Genomic DNA, 25,740 nt, shown 5'->3' with positions numbered 1-25,740 from the left:
CCGCTCGGTTGTGAGAATCATGCCAAACAGTGGCCAGATTTCCTATAAACCGGCATAAACTTTGAAACAAAATCTAATGTTATCCAGAGAAAGTCTTATATCCTAGGTGGGAAAATATTAATGACCTAGCACTGTCAGCCAGAGACCCGCAGATCGTGAAATAAGGGTCCAAGTCTCCGAGCCCTACAGAAAGGATGTTTGACATCGTACCGAGGATTCACCGTTGCAGATAGCGGCTTCTACCCAATGCCACGGAAGGGATAGTTTAGCATTTAAGATGTGAATTTATGACTTCATAGCGCAAATGCAAAACATCGGTTCACTTGGTTCTCCTGTCCGGTGGAGCTATCATGCAAAGATTTGATGCTCAGCCAAGAACCGATCGGCTACTGTGGGCAGACCGAAGAGAAATGCCGAGTGGTCTGGCCGAGAACTTGATTCAACCACGTGTATAAAGCAAGCAAGATGTCCACTCGATAGCCACACTAGAATGTTTTCCGCTGCACGTCTACTTACTTTAATACTCTTCAATATAAGTGCTGTTTCAAAATGCCCTTGAAGATTGTCGTGGTTGGTGCTGGCCTGGCTGGTCTGGGCGCAGCCATTGCGTTGAACCGCCAAGGTCATGATATTGAGGTGTGTCAATAGGGCTACACTATCGCTCAACCCTGAGTGGAGCTAACTTCATCAGATCCTCGAGCAGTCCGGCTTCCTGAATGAAGTAGGAGCTGCAATCCACATGGCGCCTAATGCCACGCGCATTCTCAAAGAATGGGGATGCAACTTGGAGGACCTGCAGCCGGTCCACTGCAACCAAATGCGGTTGTGGGATCACCGAGGAAACCTTACTCATACCCCAGTTGTAGGTGCTATTCTTAAAGGTTGAGATGGTCGACCATGGCTAATAATCATGCAGGTGACCAAGGATGCCCAGGAAGCACTGGGCATCTACGATGAGTGGTTACTCACACACCGAGTAGATTTGCACAATACCCTTAGGGGCTTAGCTGCCAAGGAGGTCAATGGCAAGAAACCTACTATTCACTTGCGTTCTCGTGTAGCTTCGGTGGTCAGTATATATTCTACTTCATCCAGTGTTTCCAGGCTACTCACCTAGATGATTGATAGGATCCCGAGGCTGGAGTGGTAACCCTCGAGGACGGTAGCAAGTACACTGGTGACCTAATCATTGGAGCGGATGGCATGCATGTACGAACTATCTCCTTTGTGGAACCTATGTCTAGTATACTAATGTGTTCTACTAGTCTCGGTGTGTTAGCAGTGTCATTGGTGGACCTACGAAGAAGGAAAGCACAGGGCAGAACTGCTTTCGCTTCCTTATCCCTGTTTCCAAGATGAAAAGCAACCCTCTCACTGCCTCTCTTCTGGAAAAGATGGGATCGGGCGCTGTGGACGTTTTCACCGCAGAGGATCGCCGAATAGTCGTCTATCCCTGTCGTCACGGCGATTTGCTCAATGTCGCTGCCATCCATCCTTCAGGAGCCGACTCTAGCGCTAGAGAGTCTTCATGGCTAGACAGCGGCAATCTGGATTCGTTGCTTGAAACATGCAGTGTGTTCAGCCCTGAGCTTCAAGAAATGTGCAAGTTGGCAGAAGATCTGAAGCTCTGGAGCTTGGCATCTCGTTCTCCACCGCGCACCTTCATCCGTGGCAAGCTAGCACTCATCGGAGATGCGGCCCACCCAACACTGCCTCGTGAGTTTCTGGTGACTCCGGGCTTATGCTGCGCCCAGTGCTAACTACATCATGACTTAGACCAGGGACAAGGCGGTGCACAGAGCCTCGAAGATGGAGCAGCTCTGGGCGCCCTTTTCACACCCGAATGTACCAAAGATGATATCCCGGGCAGACTGGAACTTTACAACAAGGTACGCTATGGGCGATCTGTAACGGTGATGCTCATGTCCAAGGTAAGCGACGATCGCCGCGGCCAGATGTTAGACGAGTTGAGGACGTATGTGCCCGATGCTGAGATGCCTCCGGATATGTTTTCCTACACCTGGAGGTCGTACCCCAGTCGGGAAGCTCAACAGCTTCTCCGGGCAGCTCAAGTGAGCGCCTAATGCAGCGTGACTCTCTTTTAAAGTACTGCAACAGACCCGAGTGCTGTCACTCTGTCCTGATCCTGCCCAATAGGCCTATGTACTAAATAGAATTGTCGAATGATTGCTTAATACTACAGCCTATGTATAGATATCTAGGAACCGCACAGAAATGCTGTATCGGGTTCGCGTAGGAAATCGAAGGGGAAGAAAGAGAGGTTAGATGTGGAGTCTTTGTGGATTGAACGGAGGAAGAGGGTTAGTGGGTGGAGTCCTGTTCGGGATTAGCGGCGATGGCCCGAAGAGCAGGCCGAATCCCATGCCTCCCCAGTCCCTTTCCATCCTGGTAACAGCAACTACAATGCTACCTGAGTGCCTATCATTCAGCCCTTCAGGTGATGCTGCGCAATTTATACTTACAGTAGAATCTGGTGCAATGCAATCCACCCAGTGGCGCTGCGAAGCTTGCAATGCTTCATTCCAGCGGCCCGAGCACTATCAGCGCCACATCCGCACTCATACCAAGGAAAAGCCCTTTGCTTGTGTCGAGTGCGGTCAACAGTTCAGTCGAGTGTATGCCCTCGTTTACTTGTGAATTGAGTAGTACTCTCAAGCTGATATGCAGTCTGTAGAGACTCACTCGCTCGTCATCACGGCACAAGACATGAACACATCGCCCCCAATGGCAGCGCGCATACCAGTGAGCGACGCCGGGTAGCGCAGGCATGCAAGCAATGTAACTTGTCCAAAGTTCGCTGTGACGGACAGAAACCGTGTCAGAGGTGTCAGAAAAATGGGGCCGACTGTGTTTACCAGTCATCCCAGAAGCGCAAGCTCGCGAATGCTGCTGCTACAATGCACCCTTCAATCTCAAAACGGCACCGTGGTACAGCTACACCTCAAGACTGGGAATCTTCTCTCACACCGGATCAGGAATATGACGAAGGAGCATCAACCCAGCTCCCAGAGGACATTATTTCATCACCATCACCTACCATGCATTCAATGACTCAACTGCAGCCTACAACGTCAAGAGTCAATGCCAGGAGCATGGGAAACGTGGAGGCATTTGGAAGTGGCAGTCACCTTACGAGCCACGTTCCAGCAGCTACGCACGAGAGTACATCGGCCTTGCTCGCCACCGATGGGATGGGGTTTGAGAGCTTCCTGGGCCTTGACATCGATGCTAATGTGCTATCTGGTATCCTAGAGCAGACCCCTGCATTGAACGATGGTCCGAATGATTTGTGGCTGGCCTCAGCAGAGACGGAGTCGTCATCTTCCCCTTTAAATACAGTCTCGAGGATAGCTCGGCCATTCCTACCGTTGACACCAAGTGCAGTTGCCGAAATCTACGGTCATGATCACTCTCTGGAAATTGACGAAGCCATGGAACCAAGACGGTATTCCCCAATTGCTATCAATATCGATGCGCAGCTGTCCTTCCCAGACATGGAGGGCCTGCCTATAGAACGAGTGGACGAAGAGAACTTTGCCCACGTGAACGACGTGCCTGCTGCAGCGGTGGAAGAAGTACATCGTGTGGCGCGGATCATGCAAGGAAACCCGACCTTTCCACCGTTCACTGAGCTGAAAATTCCACCCTTGTCGGTAATCAATTCTTGGGTGCAGCTGTACTTTGAGCACTTCCATCCCGTTTTCCCTATATTGCACAAGCCGTCTTTCTGTACACCGGGCACGCATTGGCTCCTTATCTTTGTCGTGAGTGCTATCGGCGCTCAATTCTCCGGGCTCCCACATGCGCAGACCTGTTCGAGAGCTATGCACGAGCTGGTGAGACGTCAGTCCATGCATCTGGTAAGTGAGGTCCCGCAGCTTATATGCTCAATGCTTTACGGTTGACAATACACTTATTCGCTAGTGTGAGAATCTGAATGTGCATGCCCGGGAGCTGTGGCTTATGCGGGTCTTCCTTCTCAACCAACTGGGGCTGCGATACTCTGGCGAACGGAGGGCCCTAGAAGTCGCTGAAGTGTACCAAGCGCTTCCAGTTACCGTGGCTCGGCGAAGCCAGATCTTTAGAAGCATTGTATCCCTCCAGAAAATCCATCAGCTAGAGCTTCCAAATGCCCAAAAATGGCAAATCTGGACTCTGGATGAGGAGAGGCGACGCACCGGTTACGCTATCTGGGTTAGTGGTTCCCCAAATCGTTTCGTGCTTACCTGGACATATTAGCTATTACAGCATCTGACGTGGCCATGTAGCTAGCGGATACAGCTTTCTCCATGCACTTTGATTTGTCTTCTATAGTACGGGATGATGAGATGCAGAATACCCTGCCCCAGGAAGAGGAGCTCTGGGAAGCGGCGACAGCACATGGCTGGGCTACTTTCCCAACACGCACAAGTAGGTTTCGATATGCTATTTCCAATGGCCACTTCTAACATATCAGGCCGAAATAAAACCTTTACATTGGACCATATTGCTTCTGATAGAAACTGGTCGGCTGTCTGGTCTAAAACTGGCACTCTTGGGAAGCAAGCTATTATCCAGCTCCTACTCAATGCCGTCAGTGGTCACCAAAAGTTTCCAGGATCCTCATCATCAGGTTCAAGTGAAGTGGATAAAGGTTTGAGACAACTACTGGAGATCACAGAGAATGAGGAAGAATGTTCCTCCCATGAGCTCAAAGTCTGCGCGACTCACAGGCTCATGATTCTCTATGCCCTCATGATCAACAATAGTCCGAAACTGCCATTACTACCTACAGCTTTGAAGATCAAGGGCCGGCAGCTGAGTGAGTTTGACTTGGGCAAAATAGCTGATGAATGGGGCGCTGTGTCACATAAAGGAAGATCAGCCATCTTTTACGCCGCACGGGTACTCGAAACCGTGCGATCCCATCACTGTGCACATTTTTCCACCCCCGTCTTCTTCTTCAGAGCCGTTCTAGTGATATGGCTGTACTCTTCACTCTGCAACCCCCAATGCTACCCTTCTCCCGCGACTGAGGCGCCGTCTATTACCCTCCGTGCCCCGGACTGGGGTGGCATGAACGCTGTTGAATGGATCAACACTGGCTGGGGCCGCATCAAACTGCCCGGAATTGGTGACTTCATGTCTGATCGAGGCCGCTCCAGGTTCTTAGACGAATCAATCTTGAGCCTCAGAGCGCTGAAGTACTGGGGTATCAGTAAGATCTATGAACAAGTTCTGACACGACTACGAGCGCCTTAAGCAACCCGCTGGTATGGGTCGTCCTCGGTATCACTCAATACTCACTATATTATCCATTCTGTCTGTCTTCTTTCCAATATAGCCCCCCATCTAAGGCCCCTGGGATTATGTCATGGCCTTTGCCAGAGCAAACGAGACGCGAGCGGCCCAATTCCTACACAACTGAAGTGAAGGACTCATGCTCTTGCGGCTCGGGTCCACAGAACAGCCCTAATCGGTAAATGGGCACGCTCTCTCGGGCTTCGGGCTTCCGACATCCGCTGAATCATCTCTCCAACCATGCCCAGCAGATATTGTTCCTAACCTCAACAGGTAGGGATATGCAAAACATTTCTTCATTAGGCTAAAGAAGAGTCCATGAAGTACCATACGCTAAAATCATCTAAGTCAAATACAAAACAACGCTGACAGCCATGAAGTCAGTCTGTCGAGTCAGCTCGGCTCGGGCCCGCAGCAGCCATCCATCCCACCGCCTGTTTGTTTCCATTTGGCTTCTTCTGCCAACCGGGATCTTCATCATCCGACTACCTTTGAGGTATATGGAGACTGCTATTTCCCAGTGAACTAAGCCGCATATGTACACATGGCCACTGCATAGTGATTGATTTATGTGGATTATGCAGGTAGCCAGGATTTCGGATTTGGTTCCAAGAAAAGGAAATAATATGTTTCTTCCTAATCTTTCAATCTTATGACGGTCTTATCTTGCCAGAAGCGAGCTGTTTGAGCTCCAAGAAGGCAGGATGAGTGAATTCGAGGATTGTGCCTCAAAATGTTGCCCGATAGATTCTAGTTACTGGTATTTTACTCCTATGAGAAATAGTGTACAATAGACTTCACACATACGTAGAAAAAAATGATCATAACTTTGAACAAACGATTCATGTTATTCCACATTACACATATAATTACAGAAATGCGAACCATAACGAAATCATATCCATTTGGAATCATCCACGGCGAAGAGATTTATCCATCAATCCATCTACTCCTCATCTTCCTCGTCCTCATCCTCATCCTCATCCATTCCCTCAGCAGCCGTAACAGTAAACGTAGGAGCCTGATCCACACCAACGTAACTATCACTCATCAAGTACAAAGTCAGCTCGTGTTCACCAGGTGTAGGCACGATGTATTCGAGACGCAGCTCCAACTTGCGACCAATAGTGATACGCTTGATAGCCAGCAGGTTCTTTGTCTTCTCGTCTCCGACCACGAGCCACCAGTTCTCCATCTTCTTGTTGGGGTAGAAGGGTGCGTGCACGGAGGTGTCGGGCTCTTCGTCTTCTTCGATTTCGCGCTCGATCTTGACCTTGAGGTAGCTTGGCTCGCCGGAGGTGACGCTCTCTGGGTCTTCGACTTCGAAGTCCAATTCGAGGTTGGGGTACTTCTCGTTGGTGAAGGCCGCGGCTTGTGCCAGTTGTCTGTTGTCCAGGCCGAGGCGCTTGACCAAGGTCGCGTAGTCCTGGTTCTCGGAGGGGTCCATGGCTTCCATGAACTCGAAAATGTCGTTGATGCTAGAATGGTTGTTAGTGATGGTGGTATGGGAGGGAGGGGATGATGGGACATACTTGTACTCGTTGGCCACCTTGATGGCGTCGGGGCCGAAGTGAGGAATCTGCTTCAGAGGGCTGTCGCGGTCCCACATGGCCTGGACGACCATCTGGGACATCTCCATGGCGTTCATGGCGTTCAGGTGGCCCTCGGAAGAGAGAACATCGACACAAGCACTCAGCAGGTTGAGAACCTTGCTGACAATGACCTCCTGATCCTTGGCAAGATCGATCGGCAACTGCATGCGCGAGAAGTGAGCTTGCAGCAGCACGAAGGCCTTGAAGTGCGGCGAGTCGTAGGCGACCTGCGACATCTTGACAGGCACACGGTCGTAGACGCGACGCAGGATGTGGTCCTCGTGACGGCGCATCTGGATCGACTCGAATTCTGTAGCTGATGTGATAATCTCCAGAATACCCTTGAGCTTCGTGCGAGCCGACAGGGAGAGAAGGAAGGTCTGCATTGTGATGAAGGAGATGTTGTAGTAAGACCCAATCATGGCCGCGTTCAGAGGCGATACGCTGTCATCCTCCTCATCCAGGTCAACGATCTTGGCATCCGACAGTTCCTTCAGCGTGTTCTCCAGCAGTTCCGACAGGAAAGTGCTGAGGCCCTCGTGGCTGACATCGGTCAGACCGTAGAAACTGGGGTTGGCCAAAAGCCGACGGTAGAAGTAGGTGTGAGTCATCCAGTCGATCGCATCTTGAGTTGATCCAATCGTCCTGGTGCTGATCTCTGTGACGAAGGCGTCATGCAAGTAGGCTTGCAGGTGACTCTCAACGGGCAGAGCTTCGTTCAGGAACTTCTTGTAGTATTCCCGCTTGACAGCTGGGACCATGAGCACACCACGACCAATCTTATCCTCGCCAGGACGAGAGGCCTTGCCGAACATCTGGAGAATCTCGCTGATAGGGTAGTCGATATAGCGGTGCTCCCGGCCTTCGAAGAACTGCGTTCCCATGACAACTACGAGATGTGCGGTGAGATCGAGCTCCCAGCAGACATCTCTGGAGGCAAGGAGGACCTGGATTGCACCGATACTGAAGAGATGAGAGACAATGCGCTTGTCGGTCGCGCTGAGCGCTTCGTGGTAGTAACCAATGCCGTGTGAGAGTGACTCTGCGAGAGTTCGTTCATTAATGCGGCCCAGGAGAGGCGCCAGCTCATTGACATCGGCGTTAAGGAACCGGTCTTCATCATCGTCAGTAGCGCAGGCAGCCAGGAGATCCATAGCGGTGGAACGAGTCTGCTTGCGGCTAGGCACGAAGACGATGGCAGGCTTGTCGGGGGATAGCTGAAGGATCGAAAGATACGCTGGCCTGGCCATGGCGAGCATAAGCGAGGGGAAGTGGGGGATGGTGAAAGACTGGATATGAAGCTCAAGAGGCACCGGCCGGGCATGCGGGCTGAAGTTGTAGATTGTGTGCTTGTTGGCACCAATCCACTCACCCAGATCGCGAGCATTGGCAAGCGGCACGCTCAGACCAACAATACGCATGCCACTCTCGGTTTCCAGCGCCATGGAGTGCATACGAGAGACCACCACCTCGTACACATATCCTCCGTAGCCACCGAGCATTTGGATTTCATCAGCGATGAAAAGCTGCACTGCCCGGACGTTCTTACGCTTCCGCCACTGTCTGGACAAGACATCCCATTGAGTAGGGGTAGCAAGGACAAGATCGGCACGCTCTAGAAGCCGGAGGTCGGCAGTCGTCTCGCCAGTAAGCTTCACAATAGTCTTCCCGCCGGCGACGTTGCTCAGTCGCTTCTCCCAATCGGCGAGACGTTGGTCAACCAACTCCTGGAACGGGGCTATGTAAACGGCCCTGCCACTGTCTTCCTGAGCCCAATGACGCAGCAGCGCAAGTTCTGCGCAAACAGTCTTGCCACTGCCGGTAGGAGCACCGATGAAGACATTGTCATCCGTATCGAACAGAGACTTGAAGGTCTGTGTTTGGATCTTGTTGAAGTATTGCCACTCAGAGTACAGTTGCTGGTATTCATCGCGCTTCAGTGCCTTGACAGGAGCACGTTGCATATCCAAGAGAGGAGTATGCGGGGGGAAGCGTTCCGGAAGAATAAGCTTCTGGAAAGAAACAGCGATCTTCGTTTCCGAGTGCATCCAACGGTCCGAAACGAGCGAGATGAAGTAGTTGGGGGGCATAGGTTCGGTGATCGGAACAGTAAATTCGACAAGGTGCTCGTTCATCTCGGACTGCGCAATGTCTCCGCGGAGAAGGAACTGATCATGGAATAGAATTTCCTCTCCATCGCAATCTTCGACCAAGATCCAGAAGTCCTGTGCGTTTCCATGGAGCGCCTCATCCCACACAAAGTTGGGAGTAATGGTCAACTCAACCCGGAGCATAGAACGAGTGACAGGCTGAACCTGCGCTTGAACTTCCAAGCGAGGGAATTTGGAGACGAGGTCACAGACAACACGACCAGCCTTCGGCATACCGAGAAGCTCACCCATGCGAGGAGGATCAAGGTCGAAATAACTAGCCCATGGCACATCGATTCTTTCAGCCTTCTGCAGGATGTCTCTAGGACAGTTGGGAAATTGACGCAGCGGCGTCATCGTCGGCCACATCCGTCGTTCAGCCATCTTACAGAGGTTGAGAGCCGTCTTGGCCACAGATGACCAGCCCTTCTTCAGGGAAATCTCAAACAGGGCGCGGAGAATACGACCAGCCGACTGTGTGACATAAACCATATCTGCCATAAGAGCCAGCCCCTCAAGCTTGAGTCTGGAAATATAGGCCTGCAGTAGAACATTGATCTTCGAGTGAGGCTCGTCGATGCCTTCCTTGACGGGAACAGGCACACGTCCCAACAACTTGGCAAGCTCGAGCTTTTCATCTTGACGGACTGGAATGTACTTGAATTCGTCACTCAAGGCGAAAATACGGAAGAGTTCGATGGGCGTGATGGAGGGCTGGATGTGCTGAGAGTACGTCAACATGGAGTTGTGGCCAATGTAGTAATGAGAGGCGATGCGTCCAAGCTCAGTCGACTGCAGGCGTCCTGTCTTCTTGTCATACTTGACAAGGCCTGCCCGCTCCAAGATGACTGCTGCAGAGTGGACAAGATCGACACGCTTCTGCTCCAGTGCCTCGTCGTCCTCATAATCGGCGCCAACGCTGTACAATCCGGGTGAACGAAGCATACGGACGAACAAATAAGTGTATCCCAGCCAATCGACACCCTCGTCGCGCGTGCGAATATTGCCAAGAACGATCTCAGCATTCATATTATCCGCAAGCTTACTCATAAGCTGACTCTCGATCGGCAGCTGCTGGTTCATAAGCGACAGATAGTACTGAATCTCGGTCTGCGAAGTAATAATAATACCCTCACCGAATGTATCGTACTGAGGTCGTCCAGCTCGTCCCAGCATCTGGAGAACATCCTGAGGGCTAAGCTCAACCCAGCTACCCTTCTCAGGCGAGTAGATCTGAGTACCCTTGATGATGACGGTATGAGCAGGCAGGTTGACACCCCAGGCGAGAGTTGCCGTGCACACAAGGACTTGAATGCTACCATCACTGAACAGAGCCTGAACTGAATCACGATCCGCAAGACTCAGACCAGCATGGTGGATACCGAGGCCGTAGGGCAGAAGATCTTTGAGGGAAGGATCGTCCACGGTCTCGGCTTCTTCGGCCAAGATGGCTCTGCTTGCAGCATCGCTTCGCAGGATCTGACCAATGGTCTCCATTTCAAGAGCCTTGTCCCTGATGTACTTGGCGGTTTTGGCGGTCTCCTTTCGGGAGTGGACGAAAATAAGCATCTGATTCCTTCGTTGTCCAACCTGCTCAAGCACCTTGTTATAGCAAATATCGTTCATTGTCTTCAACTGCTTGATAGCCTTCTTGTCGGTAACACCAATGAACTCCTGCTTCAGCGGGCATGGTCTATAAGACCCGTCGAAATGGAAGAGACCTTTGAGGGGATCGACGCGCAAAAAGCTTGCAACATCACGGTAGTTGGGCAAAGTAGCACTGAGACCAACAATTCGCACAGGGTCACCGGTCTGTTCAACCTTGCGAATTGTTCTGCTGACGATGCTCTCGATGACAGGACCACGGTCGTCGTGAAGAAGGTGGATTTCATCGATAACAATAAGACGAACGAGCCTTGTGTAGCTCGTTTCCGATGCCTTTCTTGTAATGACATCAAACTTCTCGGGGGTGGTCACAATAATCTGCGTTTCAGCAATTTGCTGTTTGGTGAGCTGGCGATCACCACTGAGTTCAGCAACCTTGATGCCATACGGCTCCAGTCGCTTGCCGAGGTTTCCGACTTGCTCCTGAACCAGCGCCTTCAACGGGGAGATGTAGATGATCTTGAAGTCATCCAACATGATCTCACCGGTTTCAGGGTTGCGGTTCTTTCCGATTTCGCGGAGAATTGTGAGCATGGCAACGTTCGTCTTTCCTGATCCTGTGGGAGCACAGACGAGCATGTTTCCATCGTCATGGAACGCAGATGGGAAGCACTTGGACTGGACCCGATTGAGCTCCTTCGCACTACCAAAGCCGATACGAGCCCACTCGGGCAGTTCGGTAGCCGGGATGTTCTTCTCCCCTGGCTCTCTCTTTGCCTGCGGAGGAGGCACATGAATCTCCTCATAGCCCTTGAACGTCCGCTTCGTAGAGCCCTGTGGTAGCTTGACGTTAGGGTTCGTCATCAAGTGGTTGCCCTGGTGGAAGACGAGGTTTTCCAGGTTGATCAGCCTCTTCGGCTGCAAGCCCCTCACCAGTCCTCCCTCTGTAGGCTTCTCTTCGGGTTGTTGAGGTGCACTCGGGACATCGACATCCATCAAATCCAGCTTGATCTTCTTCTCTGGCCGACCTGCACCTTCGGAACGAGTTGATTTACCCCGGATCTCGTCCAGAATCTGGCGATGTCCAGCCTCGACCATCTCACTCTCTACCAGGTGGCGGGCGTCTGCGTCTTCGGCCACTCGACGCCAGCGAGTGACCCAAACGATCTTATCCCGGTTGGTGACCAATTTGGCGACAAGGTCGGGGTTCTCGTAGTCGAACAATTCCATCAGGTCGTTTTCAACATCACGTAGCGGCCGCTCCGCGCCGTCCTCGCCCTGACCACCAAGGATCTCAAGTGCTTGTGTAGCCTTTTCATGCTGTATGTGGGCATCGGAATATGCGGCACCGATTTGACGCTGAAGCCAGTAGGCATCGATCTCCCGGGCAGGTACCGTTGATCCCTTGTCTCGTCGATCTGCATCCCGACCCAGGCCACCATCTATTACCATCTCTTCGGCCTCCTCAAGACCATCGAGATCCGCCTTCTCAGTGGTTGTCTCGTCGATTCCAGTAGCTTCTTGTTGGTCGGCCTCTTCGTCCTCTGACAGTTCGTCGTCATCGCGTATCTCATCCACAGTACCCATGCGCTCGTCGTCCTCATCCTCCTCATCGAAAACGACGGCAACACCTTGGCGCTCATCAAGTTCGCCTTCACCTTCACCTTCCAAACCTTCGCCCATTTCTTCATCTTCGTCCTGCGCGTCGTAGTCTGTAATCTTCTTGCCGAGGTTGACGAGCTCATTGAACTCCTTGGGGTTCATCGAGCTTCCGAGCAGGTCATCGATCTCCTTCTTCTTGTCGAAGTCCTTCATCTCTTCATCCTTCAGCAATTCCAACACTGCATCAGCGGCACTTCGGACCACTTCGTGGGGGACGTCGCCAAGGTGGGTCGCGGTCATGGTGAGAATAAGGTCGTAGGTAGCTCGGGTGGCAGGCGTGCGGGGACGGTACTTGAGGCCCTCAATGAGGGCATCTGCGGCAGAGAGAATCCCCTGGCCTCGTAGTTGTGCCGGTTGACCCCGTTGGGTCTTCCTCTGTTCACGGGCAAGCACATCCTCACCCTCTCGAATCGCACCGCGTTCAATGTCCGTCGGGCCGACAGTCTTCTTCTTCGTCTTAGGCGCATCATCACGCGCCATCCTGCCGCCCATCTCCCGAATACTTATGCGACCAGCGAGCGACTCTGGGTCTCCGGTGGGTTCATCGTTGACGCGAGAGATAAAACGACGGTCCGCCTGGAGAACCAGGTTGGACATCGCCGAGTACTTATATTGAGAAATATTCTGGTCCGCCATTTTGATGGTATATTATAACAAAAAACAATAGAACAAATGGTAAAGCGAACGTGCTGCGACGGTAATGTGTCGACTGGGCTCGGTGGAGCTCAGGTTCAGCCGGCGCGTCGAGACACCTGCGACAAGTAATGAATTTCGTGACGGTATGGGATCCTAAAAGGCTTCACAAACCTGGACCATCCTCCGGCAGCAAACAAGCACAGGGGTCGGCGCAAGGTTGCAAGCTGCTTGGGAGGAATTGGAGGAGTTTGAGTGAGTTGCGTTAGAGAGGTCGCGGGAAGTTCTTGTCAAGCAGATTTGCGTGGCAAGGCGGGAAGGTTTGGCGAGCGGGAGCCTGAGGTATACACCCGCTCGCCGCTTTTCTGCCGCGCTTCTCGGCTTGTAATCACATTGTATAGTTGCTTAGTCCCGTTCTCTCAACGCGCCGCAGACAACGCGCTGCTTCGGGATGATGCGCGCTCATGGACTACAAATGTCCTACCTATGTCAGTCTCAAGCTCGCTTAATTGCTAGACTTGACATATTCCCACCATATCGTTGCCATGTACACAGGACCATCTGCCATCATGCCCAGCGACCGTCCATGCTTCTCCCCAAGGTAACTTGTTACTCGGTGCCGCGGCGAGGTGCCAAAACGAAGACTACTGTAAAGTTGAAAGATCTGCCCCAAGGGACTTTGAAGCTGCAGCCTTATCAGGAAGTGGTGGATGATGCCCCCAAATATCCGGCTGTCGTCCAAGGACATTGGAACAATATGCAGAAGTTCAAAAATTGCGTGATCTTGACTAGAGTAGGCGGCTTCTACGAGGTATGACTACCATCTTTATACTTCTTCTAGATCCGTGGAATACAAATCTTTTAGAGAGTATCCCTGACCTTATCTTAGCTCTATTTCGAGCAAGCTGAAGAGTTCGCCCCGTTGCTCAACCTTAAGCTTGCCTCCAAGAAGACCAGTGCTGGCCCTGTTCCTATGGCTGGTTTTCCCTTCTTCCAGCTAGACCGTTTCCTAAAGATCCTTGTTCAGGACCTGAACAAGTACGTGGCTGTTAGCGAAGAATTTCCGAATGCCGCAGAAGACAAGCTCCGATCCGGAGGTCTTCTCTTCGATCGTAAGGTGGCCAGAATCATCACACCTGGCACATTGATCGATGAGAAGTTCATGGATCCTTCCGAAAATAATTTTTTGTTGGCCGTCTACATTGATAAGTCTTCGCTGAAGGAGCAGTTGAAGCATCAAGATGCCTCATCCTCGCAACAGCACGTCCTATTATCCGCATCCCAAAACGTAGGTTTGTCCTGGTTGGACCTCTCCACAGGCGACTTCTTTACGCAGGTAACTACAGCACAGATGCTACCGTCTGCTATCGCCAGGATTGGCGCCCGAGAGATACTCGTGGACCAAGGTCTCCAGGATGTAGTCGGACAGGAGCTGCAGTTATTGATTGGACACGACCAACGATTAATGACTTTCTTCCAATTTCCGAAAAAGGTTGCGCCCATGGCCCGATGGAAAGCTATGCTTGAAGCCCCTGTGTCAGACGCCGCCGCAGAAACGTTTACGCGTGAAGAAGTTGCCGCCGGGTATAGTCTTTTGGAGTATATCCGGGTTCAATTGCAAGGCTTGAATATGAAGCTTCAGCCTCCTCGTCGCCGACATTTGGACGAGTCAATGGGCATTGACCGGAATAGCTTGAGAGGTCTAGAAATTCTGGAGACTGCCCGTGATGGCTTTGGGAAAGGAAGCCTACTTCATGCAGTGCGGCGGACTTCTACCAAGAGTGGAGCACGTTTGCTGAGAGACCGATTAAGTATGCTTAATAATCTCTCTTAACCATTCTCCAAAGTCTAACATTGTGGCAGCGTCGCCTTCCACTTCTCTATCGATAATCAACGAACGGCTTGACCTGGTTTCGATATTCATCGAAGACCGTGATCTGCATGACAATGTGATTCAGTTCCTCAAACGCAGTTATGATGCCCAACGTCTAGTTCAGAAATTCACACTTGGTCGGGGTGACCCTGATGATTTGATCTGTCTTTCGAGGGCAATTGAAGCCTCAAAAGAAATCCGACAAGTTCTATCAAGGAAGTGGCATGGCGAGATTGATAGTCAAACCAAGCGCAGCATTGGAATTATGGTCGACCGAATTCACATGGATGGGCCTACAGCCTTAGCTGACAAGATCCTGGCAGCAATTGACGAGGAGGGTCTGCTGCAGAAGCAGCGCATTGAAGACGACACAGCTGCAGAGGCAGCACTTCTAGCACAGTCCGTTACTATGAATGAGGGTATACCAGAGGACATGGCTACACTACCGAAGAAAATCAAGACAAAAAATAGTGATCGGTCTAACGCAGCTGCGGATGAGGGGACGATTGCCGATACCTGGATCATGAGACGAGATGCAAGCCAAGCTTTAAGTGAACTCCATCAGGAGTTAGAGCAATTACATACAGCAAAATCAGAGCTAACACAGCATCTTCGCGAGTCGGTGGGTTCATCTGCTCTAACTCTCAAGTGGACTCCGGGTTTAGGTCACATATGCCATGTCAAGGGGGCTAAAATCACCCAAGAATCATTGGAGGAGCTTGGGGTAACACGGAATGTTTCGGCCACCAAGTCGACAAGGTCATTCTACTTACCAGCATGGACAGAGCTAGGCGGTCAGATGGATCAAGTGAGGACTCAAATTCGTCAAGAGGAACAAGTGATCTTTGAGCAGCTGCGTCGGGAGGTCATCCTCAATCTTGTCAAAATCCGACGCAATGCAGCCGTTATGGACGAACTCGACGTCGCATGCTCATTTGCCACATTAGCGCAGGAGCAGCAACTAGTTCGCCCGATTCTCAACGAAGGCACGAGCCACAAGATTGTGGGCGGACGTCATCCCACAGTCAAGCTTGGACTGGAGGAGCAAGGCCGACGGTTTGTCAGCAATGATTGCTTTCTCGGAGGCCCAGAACGTATATGGCTTGTGACCGGTCCCAACATGGCAGGTAAAAGCACGTTCCTGCGACAAAACGCACTCATCACTATACTAGCCCAGGTCGGGTCATTTGTGCCTGCGGCGTACGCAGAGATTGGCTTGGTTGACCAGATCTTCAGTCGCATCGGAGCCGCTGATGATCTGTTCCGAGACCAGTCCACATTCATGGTGGAGATGCTGGAAACAGCAGCTATTCTCAAACAAGCGACCTCGCGCTCGTTTGTCATCATGGACGAGGTCGGGCGTGGGACCACGCCAGAAGACGGAACTGCCGTCAGTTTTGCATGCTTGCATCACCTGCATTATCACAACAAATGCCGGACACTGTTTGCGACTCACTTCCATGTCCTTGCCGACATGACCCACGACTTTGACACCCTCGGCAGATACTGCACCGATGTCAAGGAATCCGCTTCTGGATCTTTCTCATTCGTCCATCGACTACGCAAAGGTGTGAACCGCGAGTCGCATGCATTGAAAGTTGCTCAATTGGCCGGACTACCCAGGGAGGCCATTGAAATGGCAAAGAGCGTGCGTCAGCGATTCTCTAATCACAACAACAGTCCACAATGGGATGAGAACTCGGCACCAAAACATACAGCAAATGGAGCCTGAAACTGCCCATACCATCAGTAATTTCATATCATCAACAATCTATGTACAATAGCCATTTTGATAAGAAGGTACAATGAACCTTAACCCCCCTAAAGCTTCAACCCTTACCATAACCGCTCTCAAAGCTTCGCCAAAGCCTTCTTAGTTCCCTCACCCGATACTTCTACAGCGATGCCCTCCCCAAACCTCACCTCCTGACAATCCTCATCCCCAACCCCATTCATAAACTGCACCACCACAAAATCCACCCTCCTCTTTCCAATAACCACCATAGGCGCATGCCACGTTCCCGCCCCATACGTAACTGCCTGGCCACCCCTAGCCACAAAGGCCCTCAAGCGACTCAAATCCGGCGGATCAACCACGTTTACAGTCTTCCCATCGTCCGTCCTCGCAGTAGCCGTAGTACCCTTCAATGTTGGCGCCACAATAACCAAGTAGAACGGCTCCTCCACCACCTCGCCTCCCGCGCCTGACGTCTTCACCTGACTCGACAGATCAATTGGGGTGAAAGTCTGCGTAGTGTAGGGGTGTCTTTCCAGAATGCGCACGTCAAACACATTCGCATTTTTATGGGCGACAGTGCGGAGTTTGCGCGGAAAGCACGAGAACATAGTCATGCGGGCGGAAGAGGGCTGGCCGCTCGGAGCGGTGGAGTAATTATCAGTCATTGGACCGATCGGGCTGTACTTCAGGGCGGAGGATTGATTGGCGAGGACGGGGACGGGCGAGAGCGTTTTCAGGGTACTCTCTGGTGGAGGAGTGGTGATGTTGCGAGCTAGAGGAGATGATATGGCTGTGCCGAAGTCGGAGAAGGCCTCTGGGGTGAGGGGAGCGGGGGTGAGGTTGAGGAGGGGAGTGGTGGTGAGGGTCGGTGGTGGCATTGTTGTCAGTTGGAAGTGTATATTCTTTTTCGGGTTATTTGCAAGAAGAAATAATGTACAGTTTGAAAGAAGTATTGAAGGTAGGGGACCTGCCCGAATGGTTGAATTGAGTGGTTTGATAGATGGGGAATGAGAGGAGAAGGGCGGGATGAGGTGATGATTTGTTATCTAAGTACCCCAGAAGGGCATCGGGAGTCGCCGTCATAGTGTTGACGCTAAGATCGGCGGTCGGAAGGGCCCGACGTCAGATTGATTGGGTTGGAGAAGAGGAGTAGATCAACGTTGCTCTGCTATTAGAAGAGGTCTTTTCATCATTGATAACATCATTTGTGGGACATGGGAGAGATCCCAATTCTTGTTCTGGGAGATGTATTTTTGGAAGTAGTTCTTCCTCCTTACCGGAAGTTTAGCCCTCTTCCCGGGCCCGTCACTTGCATTCTGGCACATTGAGATGCGGGTCGCAATGCAAGGGATGACGGGCGTTTAAAAGGTTAACAAGTGTCATTTAATGACCGCATTATCTCTTGAATTGTCCCGGTTTCAATGGTTGGTCCCTTCCAAATGTGACCTATCTATAAGGTCAGGTGATCGGGTTCCTCTATCACCTTCCTCTTTCTCTTCCGTCTGTCTCCTTCACCTCTTCGGCTTCGCTTATACACTGTTATTTATGTTCTCATACGGCCATTGAATATTTTCTCAGTGGTTTCACAATTGAGCTCAGAGCAATACAATTCGTGATCATATCAAGTGTGTGATAGATCTCAGAATACACGCGATCCAGCAGCAGTGTTTAGCTCCGAATATATATTCAGAGATAGTACTGCGCACACCACCAGCCATCCAATTGATGCTGGCAGACGAAGAGCTGAAACAGTACTGGAGTTCTTCACCATCGCCTTAACACACAGATATACCGATTTGTCTTCCTGATAGCGAAACCATCAACTGCTTACCTTTGATGCTTAATTCTCGTGAAATAATTTGCTAGGATCCGTCAGTTTCTTTGGACATGCAGGATCGGCTGAGTCAGCCAATGGACTGCCACGTGAGGCTAAGCCTCTGACTAATCGGGGCGATCCATCGGGGCTGGCAAAAAAGCCAAAAAACCGACGAGTAAAACCGACTTCACGGTAGTGGATCGGCAGTGGAATCTCCCGGTCTTAAAGGCTGAAAGCGTTATCGCGCTTCGCTTGGGCTCCACAGAGACTCGTCAGTAGTTCGGATTTTGGATGCCAGTTTGTCTGGGCATCTTCCTCGGCGCAGGCTTGTCCAATGCTTTGTGGAAAACGAGTGGATTCTCCCCCTCGAATTATGCAATCAAAATGAGTATACTCATCAGCTGCCAATTGATAGTCTGGAAAATACTCTACTGAAACTCGGTCCTCACCGGGATTCTGGTCTCCTTATATTTCTTGGATCAATAGTGTGACGCACCAGGTACCGGAAAAAGAATTTCGAGCTAACCTTAGCTGGATTGAGGTCGGACTTAAGGCATGCAAAATTTATTCGGACAAGAAATGGCAGATTGTTGGTTGACGTACGCTGGTGCGGAGGGTGACGACTCCGGCTTAGGCAGTCACTTTTTTGTTGGCGCCAATCCAGTCTCATAAGGTGAACTCTTTGCCCACCAGTTCTGATCCAGTCAAAGGCGTTGAAATGCCTTCCCCAGTTCGCTAGTCTTTGCCTCCTGTTCGCTTTCGGATTTCCGTTCCTTATCTTGTATCGATATCCTGTGATTGTGCCGTCGTGATCTTCCTTCCAATGGCGGGGAATCAGTGGCTACGATGTGTGCTGGTTCTGGCCCTGGTGGTACTTGGGGCCCAAGGTATCAGTCTTGATATCAGCAGCGAGGGTATGTGATTTTTAAGCCGTGGTAGCTAATCGGGCCTGATATATGGTTGATGGCTCGATCTCCGCACCCCAACCGCAGATGAACCTAACCGCTCTCGTTCACAGATTCGATTAAGAATGCAGCATCAACCGCCGCCTACGGCATGATGAAGCATTACAAAGGAAATGAATCTGGCGAAATTCCGGGCAAGATCCCCAATACTTGGTGGGAAGGTGGCGCCATGTTCATGACGCTCATGCAATACTATCACTACACGGGGGATTCCACCTACAACCAGGAAGTCATCCAGGGCATGCAGTGGCAGTCGGGCGATTGCGATTTCATGCCGGCGAACTGGAGTAGCTACATCGTGAGTTCCTCGCCTAATGGCTGCCCCTTCCCCAACTAATCAAGGCATTCAGGGAAACGACGATCAAATGTTCTGGGGTTTGGCCGCTATGACTGGTGCCGAACTGAACTTCCCCGACTCTAGTGATGGATACTCCTGGCTTTCGCTGGCGCAGGGTGTCTTCAATACCCAAGTCGCCCGCTGGGATAATTCTACCTGCGACGGGGGTATGCGGTGGCAGATTTACACCTACGAATCCGGTTATACCATGAAAAACGCCATTTCCAACGGTGGTCTGTTTCAACTGTCGGCTCGGCTGGCGCGCTATACTAGCAACCAGACCTACTATGACTGGGCAGAGCGCATCTGGGACTGGTCGACCACGACGCCGCTATTAAGCAACTCAACCTGGAACGTTGCTGACTCGACATCGACGACAAACGACTGCAGTACCCAGGGCGATAACCAGTGGAGCTATAACTACGGCGCTTATCTTGGAGGAGCTGCGTACATGTACAATTACGTAGGTCAGCCCACAGCATCGAGAAACGATCAACTCCTGACCTATCGCAGACCAACGGTACCAGCACCAAATGGATGAACGCCGTCGATGGCCTGCTGAATCGCACGTTGAACAAGTTTTTCCCAGCAAGCCACGGCGGTGAAATCCTAACGGAGATTCTATGTGAACCGACAGAGGTGTGTAACGACAACGAAATCATCTTCAAGGGCCTCGTGTCTGCCTGGCTCGCCTACACAGCCCTACTGGTTCCGTCCACGTACAACAGAATCCTGCCCAAGCTGCAAGGATCTGCCCAGGGCGCTGCCGCAACCTGCACCGGGTATGGTAACAACACCTGCGGCGTGCGATGGTGGAACAGTACCTGGGATGGCTGGAGCGGACTCGAGGAACAAATGAGCGTTACCAGCGTCTTCTCGTCGAATATGATCGCCTTCAACTCCTCGTCTGCACCGTTGACTTCCAGCACGGGAGGCAACAGCACCAGCAACCCGTCAGCCGGAACCGATGACAGCTCCGATGACAAGACCATTCTCAGCACGATCACCACGGGAGACCGCGCGGGAGCGGGCATCGTGACAGTTGCTTTTGCTGGGGGTTGGATTGGCTTGATGGCATGGTTGATGCTCGGTTAATGATACCATAATTGGCGTTAGTTTTGTATATATTGTGTAAATAATTAGACGAAGATATGTCTGCAAAAGCATCATTGCAAACACTATTAATATATGAGATGAAGGTCTATATGACACAGTCCAGGAGTATTGCTGTCTAGAGTATTCTTCGAATACGAATGAGCAATGATTTGAATATTCTCGTATGTATGTACATCAACTTGCTAATAATTGCATCGCATCCATCAACTGCCAGAAACACGGTATAATGTATGTATGGTATATAAACTAAAAACGGCATAAACTTTTAATTTTTCCAAGGGGCAATAGATATTGTTTGCCAGGTGAAAATTATCACAAAACACAAAACATCCCTCTGCAAGGGAAATGACCTACTGCTCCAACACGGGCTGCTTCTCCTTCAACCCGGTCTTCGTCTCCACATGCTCCTCGCTAAGATGCTGACGAGTGATAAACACACTAGCAACGAACCCACAAGCAGCGAGACAAGCATACATAATCCACATATTACGAAGACTCCACGCATATGCATCCGCCACAGCGTGTCGCTGAGTCGGATCCTGGACCGCGCGGACGGCATCAACATTAGCTGCCGCCTCCGTGCCAGAGAACTCAGCCAATAGTGACGAGGACAGCCCCGCAGCCTTCAGACCGTCTTGTCGCATGTCCATGCTGTTCTGGAACACGACACCCCCGAGCACTACGGACATGGCCATTGCGACGTTGCGGATGAAGCCGAAGGTGGCGGTTGCGCTGGCGGTGTTGGCCTGGGTGATGTTGCTTTGGAGGGCGAGGAGAGGCGGGAAAAAGAGCATTCCGCAGCCCATGCCGGCAGTGATTTGGTACCCGACGATTTTCCCGAGGGAGGAGGTGGCGCTGTAGTTGGTGAAGAGGCCTACTCCGAGAACTACGAGGGCGGTGCCGGCCCAGATGATTTCGAGGTAGCGGCCCGTGCGGTGGATGAGGAGGCCGGAGAAGAGACTGAAGGCTGCTTCGGTTAGGACAAAGGGGAGGATTAGGACGCCGGATCGGAATGGGGTGGATTCTTTGGCGGATTGGAAGTAAAGTGGGAGGTAGTATTCTGCTCCGAGGTAGGCCTGGTGAGGAGGGGAAGGGTTAGCGGTGTGATTGATGTGAGGGGGTTTGGTGGAGGGTCGTACAAAGCCATGTGTGAAGTCAACTAGGAAGCAGGCGACGTTGGACCGGTTCCTGAATACGCCAAGGGGCATGAGGGGGTATTTGGCTAGCTTCTTCTCACTGTAGATGAAGGCGAACGACATCAGACAGCCGAAGACGATCAGGCAGATTACCTTGGGGGAGCCCCATGGGAATGTGGCGCCGCCAAAGTCTAAACCTAGCAGAAGTAGGATGATGAGTGCGAGCATGGAGAAGCTCCCCCACCAATCTACGGCCTTGATTCCGGCCAGGACTGGGGTCCTTGGATTGTGTATATCCAGGAACACATAGAGCAGCACAAAGGCCGTTCCACAGACGGGAAGATTGATCCAAAAAATCCACCTCCATGAAACAGATTGGGTGAAAGCCCCACCCACAATCGGCCCTAAGGCACCAGCGATGGCCCAGATGAACTCGATCAATCCGAGGAACAGACTGCGGAGTCTATCTCCAAGTTAGCAATATACCAAGATAAGGAGTGTTAGGCAATGTTACCTGACGCTGAACAAGTCAGAAATGGTGATTGTGATCAGTTGAATGAGACCGCCACCAGCTATACCTTGTATGCCACGGCCGGTAATCAGCATGGGCATACCATTGGCTTTGGCGCAGATGATCGAAGCTACAAAGAACAGAGCAACGGCTGAGAGGAGGATAGGCTTTCGGCCCCAGATATCGGACAAATTGGCCCAAATGTTGGAACTGGCGGCATTGGCGAGGAGATAGGCACCTCCAATCCATACATAACCGGATGCTGAATGCAGATCGGACGAGATCGTTGGTGTGGCAGTAGCCACAATGGTCTGGTCAAGTGCGGAAATAAAGAGCGCAAGCTACTTCTTATAAGTAGGGTGTTCAAAATAAAATTTAGTGAGAAACACACCGAAAGGGCAAGCATAGTTGCAAAGATTTTCCAATTACTGCGAGGCCCAGGAGTCTCGGGTTCGGACTGAAGACCCTGTGGGGGAGTTTCTAGATCTTGTGCATTGGATACTATATTCTCCGAACCGCACTGATCAGATCCATAGTAGTTCTCGCTCACGGTTCCGGACGTGGATAGCATTTCGATTGGCTGCCGATCGGCACCAATCGAATCTCTAGAAGAACCCAACGCCATTAGGACCTCTTCTCCAAGAACTGGAACGCCAATATCAGCCTGTAAAGATTTTGGCGAGGAGAAGATAGGATGGGGAAGATGGATGCAGGGCGAAAAGATTGAGTCACGGCTGTTTGTTCAGTTTGTCTGTGTCTTGGCTGGGGTTCCCGTTTGCCGATATTCTCTCCATCTTTCATCCCTTCTTTGCCGAGTGAGTAATTAGAAGTAGAGCGATCTCACAGACACAATGTTTATGTACGCTGCAGGCTCCTCGTCGCTTAGTACGGAATGTATGGGTAGCGTAACCTCCACATCAATTGTATGACAGTTCATCTGGGCGATTGACAGCTCCACTTTGCTGACGCATAGTATATAATTGACATTAACTAGTGCCTAGTATGATCTAGTGAGAATGGTCTAGTAGCAGTACTAGTATGAATAAAATGCCTTATATTTCTAGCCCAGTATGAAGCTACGTGATCAGGCCTTATGTATTCCGCATTGTGCACTCGTTACGAATCAGGACTACTGAAGCAATGATAAAAGCTTAAACAAGGCAGAGTTAAAGATGATGGAAGGAGCGGAATTGTTTTTCGAAGGATTTTCAATAGACTTCAATGGATCTCTATAGGATCTTTATTGAATCTTCATTGGATTTCCATTGGATTTCCATTGGATTTCCATTGGTCTTCTACTGGGACTTTCCCTAACAATTCATAGTCTGAGCCCACTTGGCTGCTGCAGTGATAAAGGCACACTTCCTGGGCAGGCTGAGATGGGTTGATCCGGTGTCTTGCATCCCAGTAATAGGCGGCCACCCAATCAAGCTCTACATTTGTAGCGTCAATCGATATCTTAACTGATAACAAATGGATAGTCCCGGTTGAAGCCATATATGCGAGAAGTCAATACCAAATATGCCCCGAGCTGTAGGTACATATAGTGTATATTGTCAGATGAGAGGTGCTAAGTGACATCTATAAAAGACAGACAAGGCTCTAAAGCAACCAGAAAACGCAATATACACACAGGAGTTAAAAGCTAATCGAGATCTTACCCCTTTTTCAAGGAAGAAAAGTTTCAAGCAAAGGTGAGCTCTGATAAATTTCTACTCTAGCCATACTGACGTGCATAGGAAATGTGTGAGGTCCACGTTACAACGACTCGCTATACAAAATGCCCTGCTTCTTGCACCAGAGTCAGGCGCGTCTTGTATAAAGAAGGATGTCCCACCTACGCAGCAACTGGACGGACTTGCCCCTATCCGAAAGAAAAGCACCTTGGCCAAACAATCACTCGAAGCCAGTGCCCAGACCACAGAGATGAGGGATTCACAGAGCGCGACACTCGATGAATATGAGTGGCTTGGACGGAAGCCGTTGGACTTAAAGGGAATGACTTATGGTAGATACTCGACTTCCACAGCTGCAACGGCGTCATGAACAGCCTGGGCCGAATGGATCTGTCCACGCCAACACTCTGAAATCACAAAACCACATAAGACGTTAGAAACATCAGGAAATTGTTGAACTTCGTATAGCTTCTCGACCTCATCACTGAGGATGTCCTTGTAGGGATAAGTGCCTGTCATTATAAAGTAAATTAGAGACCCCAGACCGAAAATGTCGTCTCCATAAACCGGAGGGACATTCCAGTCATAGCCAGGAGGTCGGAATCTTGTTGCTGGAGTAGCTGAGGGTTCTGAACCACATAGTGAAGCGCCACCAAAGTCAGCGATTTTGACATTGAGGCTCGAGTCGAGAAGGAAATTTCTTGGCGAAAGATCACAGTGTATGATGTGATGAGCATGGAGAGCACTGAGTGCTTTAGCAACCTGTTTACACCATTGGAGTCGAAGTTGAAGGGTTATATCTGGCATGTTATGTTGAATGTATTCTTTGAGATTCCCATTCTCCAAATATTCCATAGTGAGGCAGCAAGTTTCTTGATCCCAATTCAGTATCTTGGGAACACATGGATGTTCTCCTATCATTGCATAAACCTTGGCCTCAAGCCGCATATTACGACGGTGGTCTTCTTCTTCAGGAGGGCAGTATGGATTTGGGATAGGTGTCTTCATAACGGGGCCAGAAGGCAGTCGCTCAAGAATAGCGGTTCCTCCCCAAGCCAAGGTTTTGCCTTTGGTAACATATATCACTTCTCCTGGACGTGCTTCCGGTATCTTGCTGAGACTCAAGGAATCTCCTCCTTCTGTCAAACCAGAAACACATATGTAGGTTATCTCTTGGGGATAAGGCTTGGGCAGGTTACTCCTTTCTACTGTTGATTGCCTGGCTGTCTTCTAGGTAGAAGTGGTAAGGAAGCAGTGAATCACACATGATAGAATTTAACTTACTGCATCTGGCTCTGCTTCCAGGCGGCCAGGGCACTCAGTTTCGGCATTGTGTCTATGACGAGGGAGCATTGCTGTAAAGAGGCTACTTATAGAAAAGTAGACGAAGTAAAGAGAAGACCAAATGGGATCAATGAACAATAGCAAACTCGGCATCATGAGTCTCATCAATGTCATCAGCAAATTACCTTCGGACTGTGTTTTAAAGCTGAATTATGATACTGACTCGCAGTAAGGGAACTGCGTAGGGGTGATAGATTGATAGAGGGATAGTGTGAGGAAACGAAGACCAAAGAGCGATTTAATAATAGTTATGCATTGAGTATTAGTAAGCATAAACAATATTTA

At 50.7% G+C, this 25,740-nt stretch overlaps 8 protein-coding genes across 8 annotated transcripts; 4 read left to right on the top strand and 4 right to left on the bottom strand.

Moving 5' to 3' along the window:
* Positions 1-523: 523 nt before the first annotated feature.
* BO79DRAFT_191242 (putative salicylate hydroxylase) lies at positions 524-2,084 on the top strand (the record flags this gene model as incomplete). The annotated part of the gene is made up of 6 exons (XM_025680810.1): positions 524-636; positions 692-862; positions 917-1,069; positions 1,129-1,209; positions 1,266-1,716; positions 1,777-2,084. Exons 1-6 carry the CDS (start codon positions 550-552, stop codon positions 2,082-2,084), a joined length of 1,251 nt encoding a protein of 416 aa, XP_025542088.1. The 5' UTR covers positions 524-549.
* Positions 2,085-2,499: 415 nt separating this feature from the next.
* BO79DRAFT_280561 (early growth response protein) lies at positions 2,500-5,362 on the top strand (the record flags this gene model as incomplete). Its single annotated transcript, XM_025688068.1, has 5 exons — positions 2,500-2,636; positions 2,696-3,881; positions 3,946-4,215; positions 4,290-4,431; positions 4,478-5,362. The coding sequence occupies 5 exons, from the start codon at positions 2,500-2,502 to the stop codon at positions 5,260-5,262; spliced, it is 2,520 nt and encodes an 839-aa protein (XP_025542087.1). The 3' UTR covers positions 5,263-5,362.
* An 828-nt stretch (positions 5,363-6,190) lies between these two features.
* Positions 6,191-13,199, bottom strand: BO79DRAFT_286141 (ATP-dependent RNA helicase BRR2). The gene is made up of 3 exons (XM_025688436.1): positions 13,118-13,199; positions 6,834-13,062; positions 6,191-6,779 (listed from the first exon to the last, which is right to left on the bottom strand). The coding sequence occupies exons 2-3, from the start codon at positions 12,944-12,946 to the stop codon at positions 6,248-6,250; spliced, it is 6,645 nt and encodes a 2,214-aa protein (XP_025542086.1). The 5' UTR covers positions 12,947-13,062; positions 13,118-13,199; the 3' UTR covers positions 6,191-6,247.
* Positions 13,200-13,397: 198 nt separating this feature from the next.
* BO79DRAFT_280558 (mismatch repair ATPase MSH1) lies at positions 13,398-16,548 on the top strand (the record flags this gene model as incomplete). Its single annotated transcript, XM_025688067.1, has 3 exons — positions 13,398-13,754; positions 13,833-14,754; positions 14,807-16,548. The coding sequence occupies 3 exons, from the start codon at positions 13,398-13,400 to the stop codon at positions 16,546-16,548; spliced, it is 3,021 nt and encodes a 1,006-aa protein (XP_025542085.1).
* Positions 16,549-16,636: 88 nt separating this feature from the next.
* On the bottom strand, positions 16,637-17,549 carry BO79DRAFT_208095 (ureidoglycolate hydrolase). The gene has a single exon (XM_025682309.1). The coding sequence runs from the start codon at positions 17,430-17,432 to the stop codon at positions 16,668-16,670; it is 765 nt and encodes a 254-aa protein (XP_025542084.1). The 5' UTR covers positions 17,433-17,549; the 3' UTR covers positions 16,637-16,667.
* A 1,530-nt stretch (positions 17,550-19,079) lies between these two features.
* Positions 19,080-20,855, top strand: BO79DRAFT_236369 (glycoside hydrolase family 76 protein). The gene is made up of 4 exons (XM_025684571.1): positions 19,080-19,284; positions 19,389-19,633; positions 19,686-20,135; positions 20,186-20,855. Exons 1-4 carry the CDS (start codon positions 19,194-19,196, stop codon positions 20,765-20,767), a joined length of 1,368 nt encoding a protein of 455 aa, XP_025542083.1. The 5' UTR covers positions 19,080-19,193; the 3' UTR covers positions 20,768-20,855.
* A 96-nt stretch (positions 20,856-20,951) lies between these two features.
* On the bottom strand, positions 20,952-23,006 carry BO79DRAFT_169482 (MDR family MFS transporter; the record flags this gene model as incomplete). The annotated part of the gene is made up of 4 exons (XM_025679483.1): positions 20,952-21,864; positions 21,928-22,387; positions 22,439-22,776; positions 22,827-23,006. 4 exons carry the CDS (start codon positions 23,004-23,006, stop codon positions 21,139-21,141), a joined length of 1,704 nt encoding a protein of 567 aa, XP_025542082.1. The 3' UTR covers positions 20,952-21,138.
* A 1,432-nt stretch (positions 23,007-24,438) lies between these two features.
* BO79DRAFT_142198 (protein kinase family protein) lies at positions 24,439-25,299 on the bottom strand (the record flags this gene model as incomplete). The annotated part of the gene is made up of 1 exon (XM_025678272.1): positions 24,439-25,299. A coding segment is annotated over one exon (861 nt), but the record flags the coding sequence as incomplete, so codon positions are not given.
* Between the last annotated feature and the right edge of the window lie 441 nt (positions 25,300-25,740).

This window comes from Aspergillus costaricaensis (assembly GCF_003184835.1).
Source record: "Aspergillus costaricaensis CBS 115574 unplaced genomic scaffold BO79scaffold_8, whole genome shotgun sequence".
In the NCBI taxonomy this organism is placed as follows: domain Eukaryota; kingdom Fungi; phylum Ascomycota; class Eurotiomycetes; order Eurotiales; family Aspergillaceae; genus Aspergillus; species Aspergillus costaricensis.
This window is presented reverse-complemented; position numbering and strand designations above follow the sequence as displayed.

Bases quoted from the DNA above. Each gene is read 5' to 3' on its own strand.
- BO79DRAFT_286141 (XM_025688436.1), bottom strand. From the start codon at position 12,946: ATGGCGGACCAGAATATTTCTCAATATAAGTACTCGGCGATGTCCAAC. The intron at 6,780-6,833 runs GTATGTCCCATC...CAACCATTCTAG, and splicing joins AAGGTGGCCAACGAGTACAA to CATCAACGACATTTTCGAGT.
- BO79DRAFT_236369 (XM_025684571.1), top strand. From the start codon at position 19,194: ATGGCGGGGAATCAGTGGCTACGATGTGTGCTGGTTCTGGCCCTGGTG. The intron at 19,634-19,685 runs GTGAGTTCCTCG...CAAGGCATTCAG, and splicing joins CGAACTGGAGTAGCTACATC to GGAAACGACGATCAAATGTT. The intron at 20,136-20,185 runs GTAGGTCAGCCC...GACCTATCGCAG, and splicing joins CTGCGTACATGTACAATTAC to ACCAACGGTACCAGCACCAA.
- BO79DRAFT_208095 (XM_025682309.1), bottom strand. From the start codon at position 17,432: ATGCCACCACCGACCCTCACCACCACTCCCCTCCTCAACCTCACCCCC.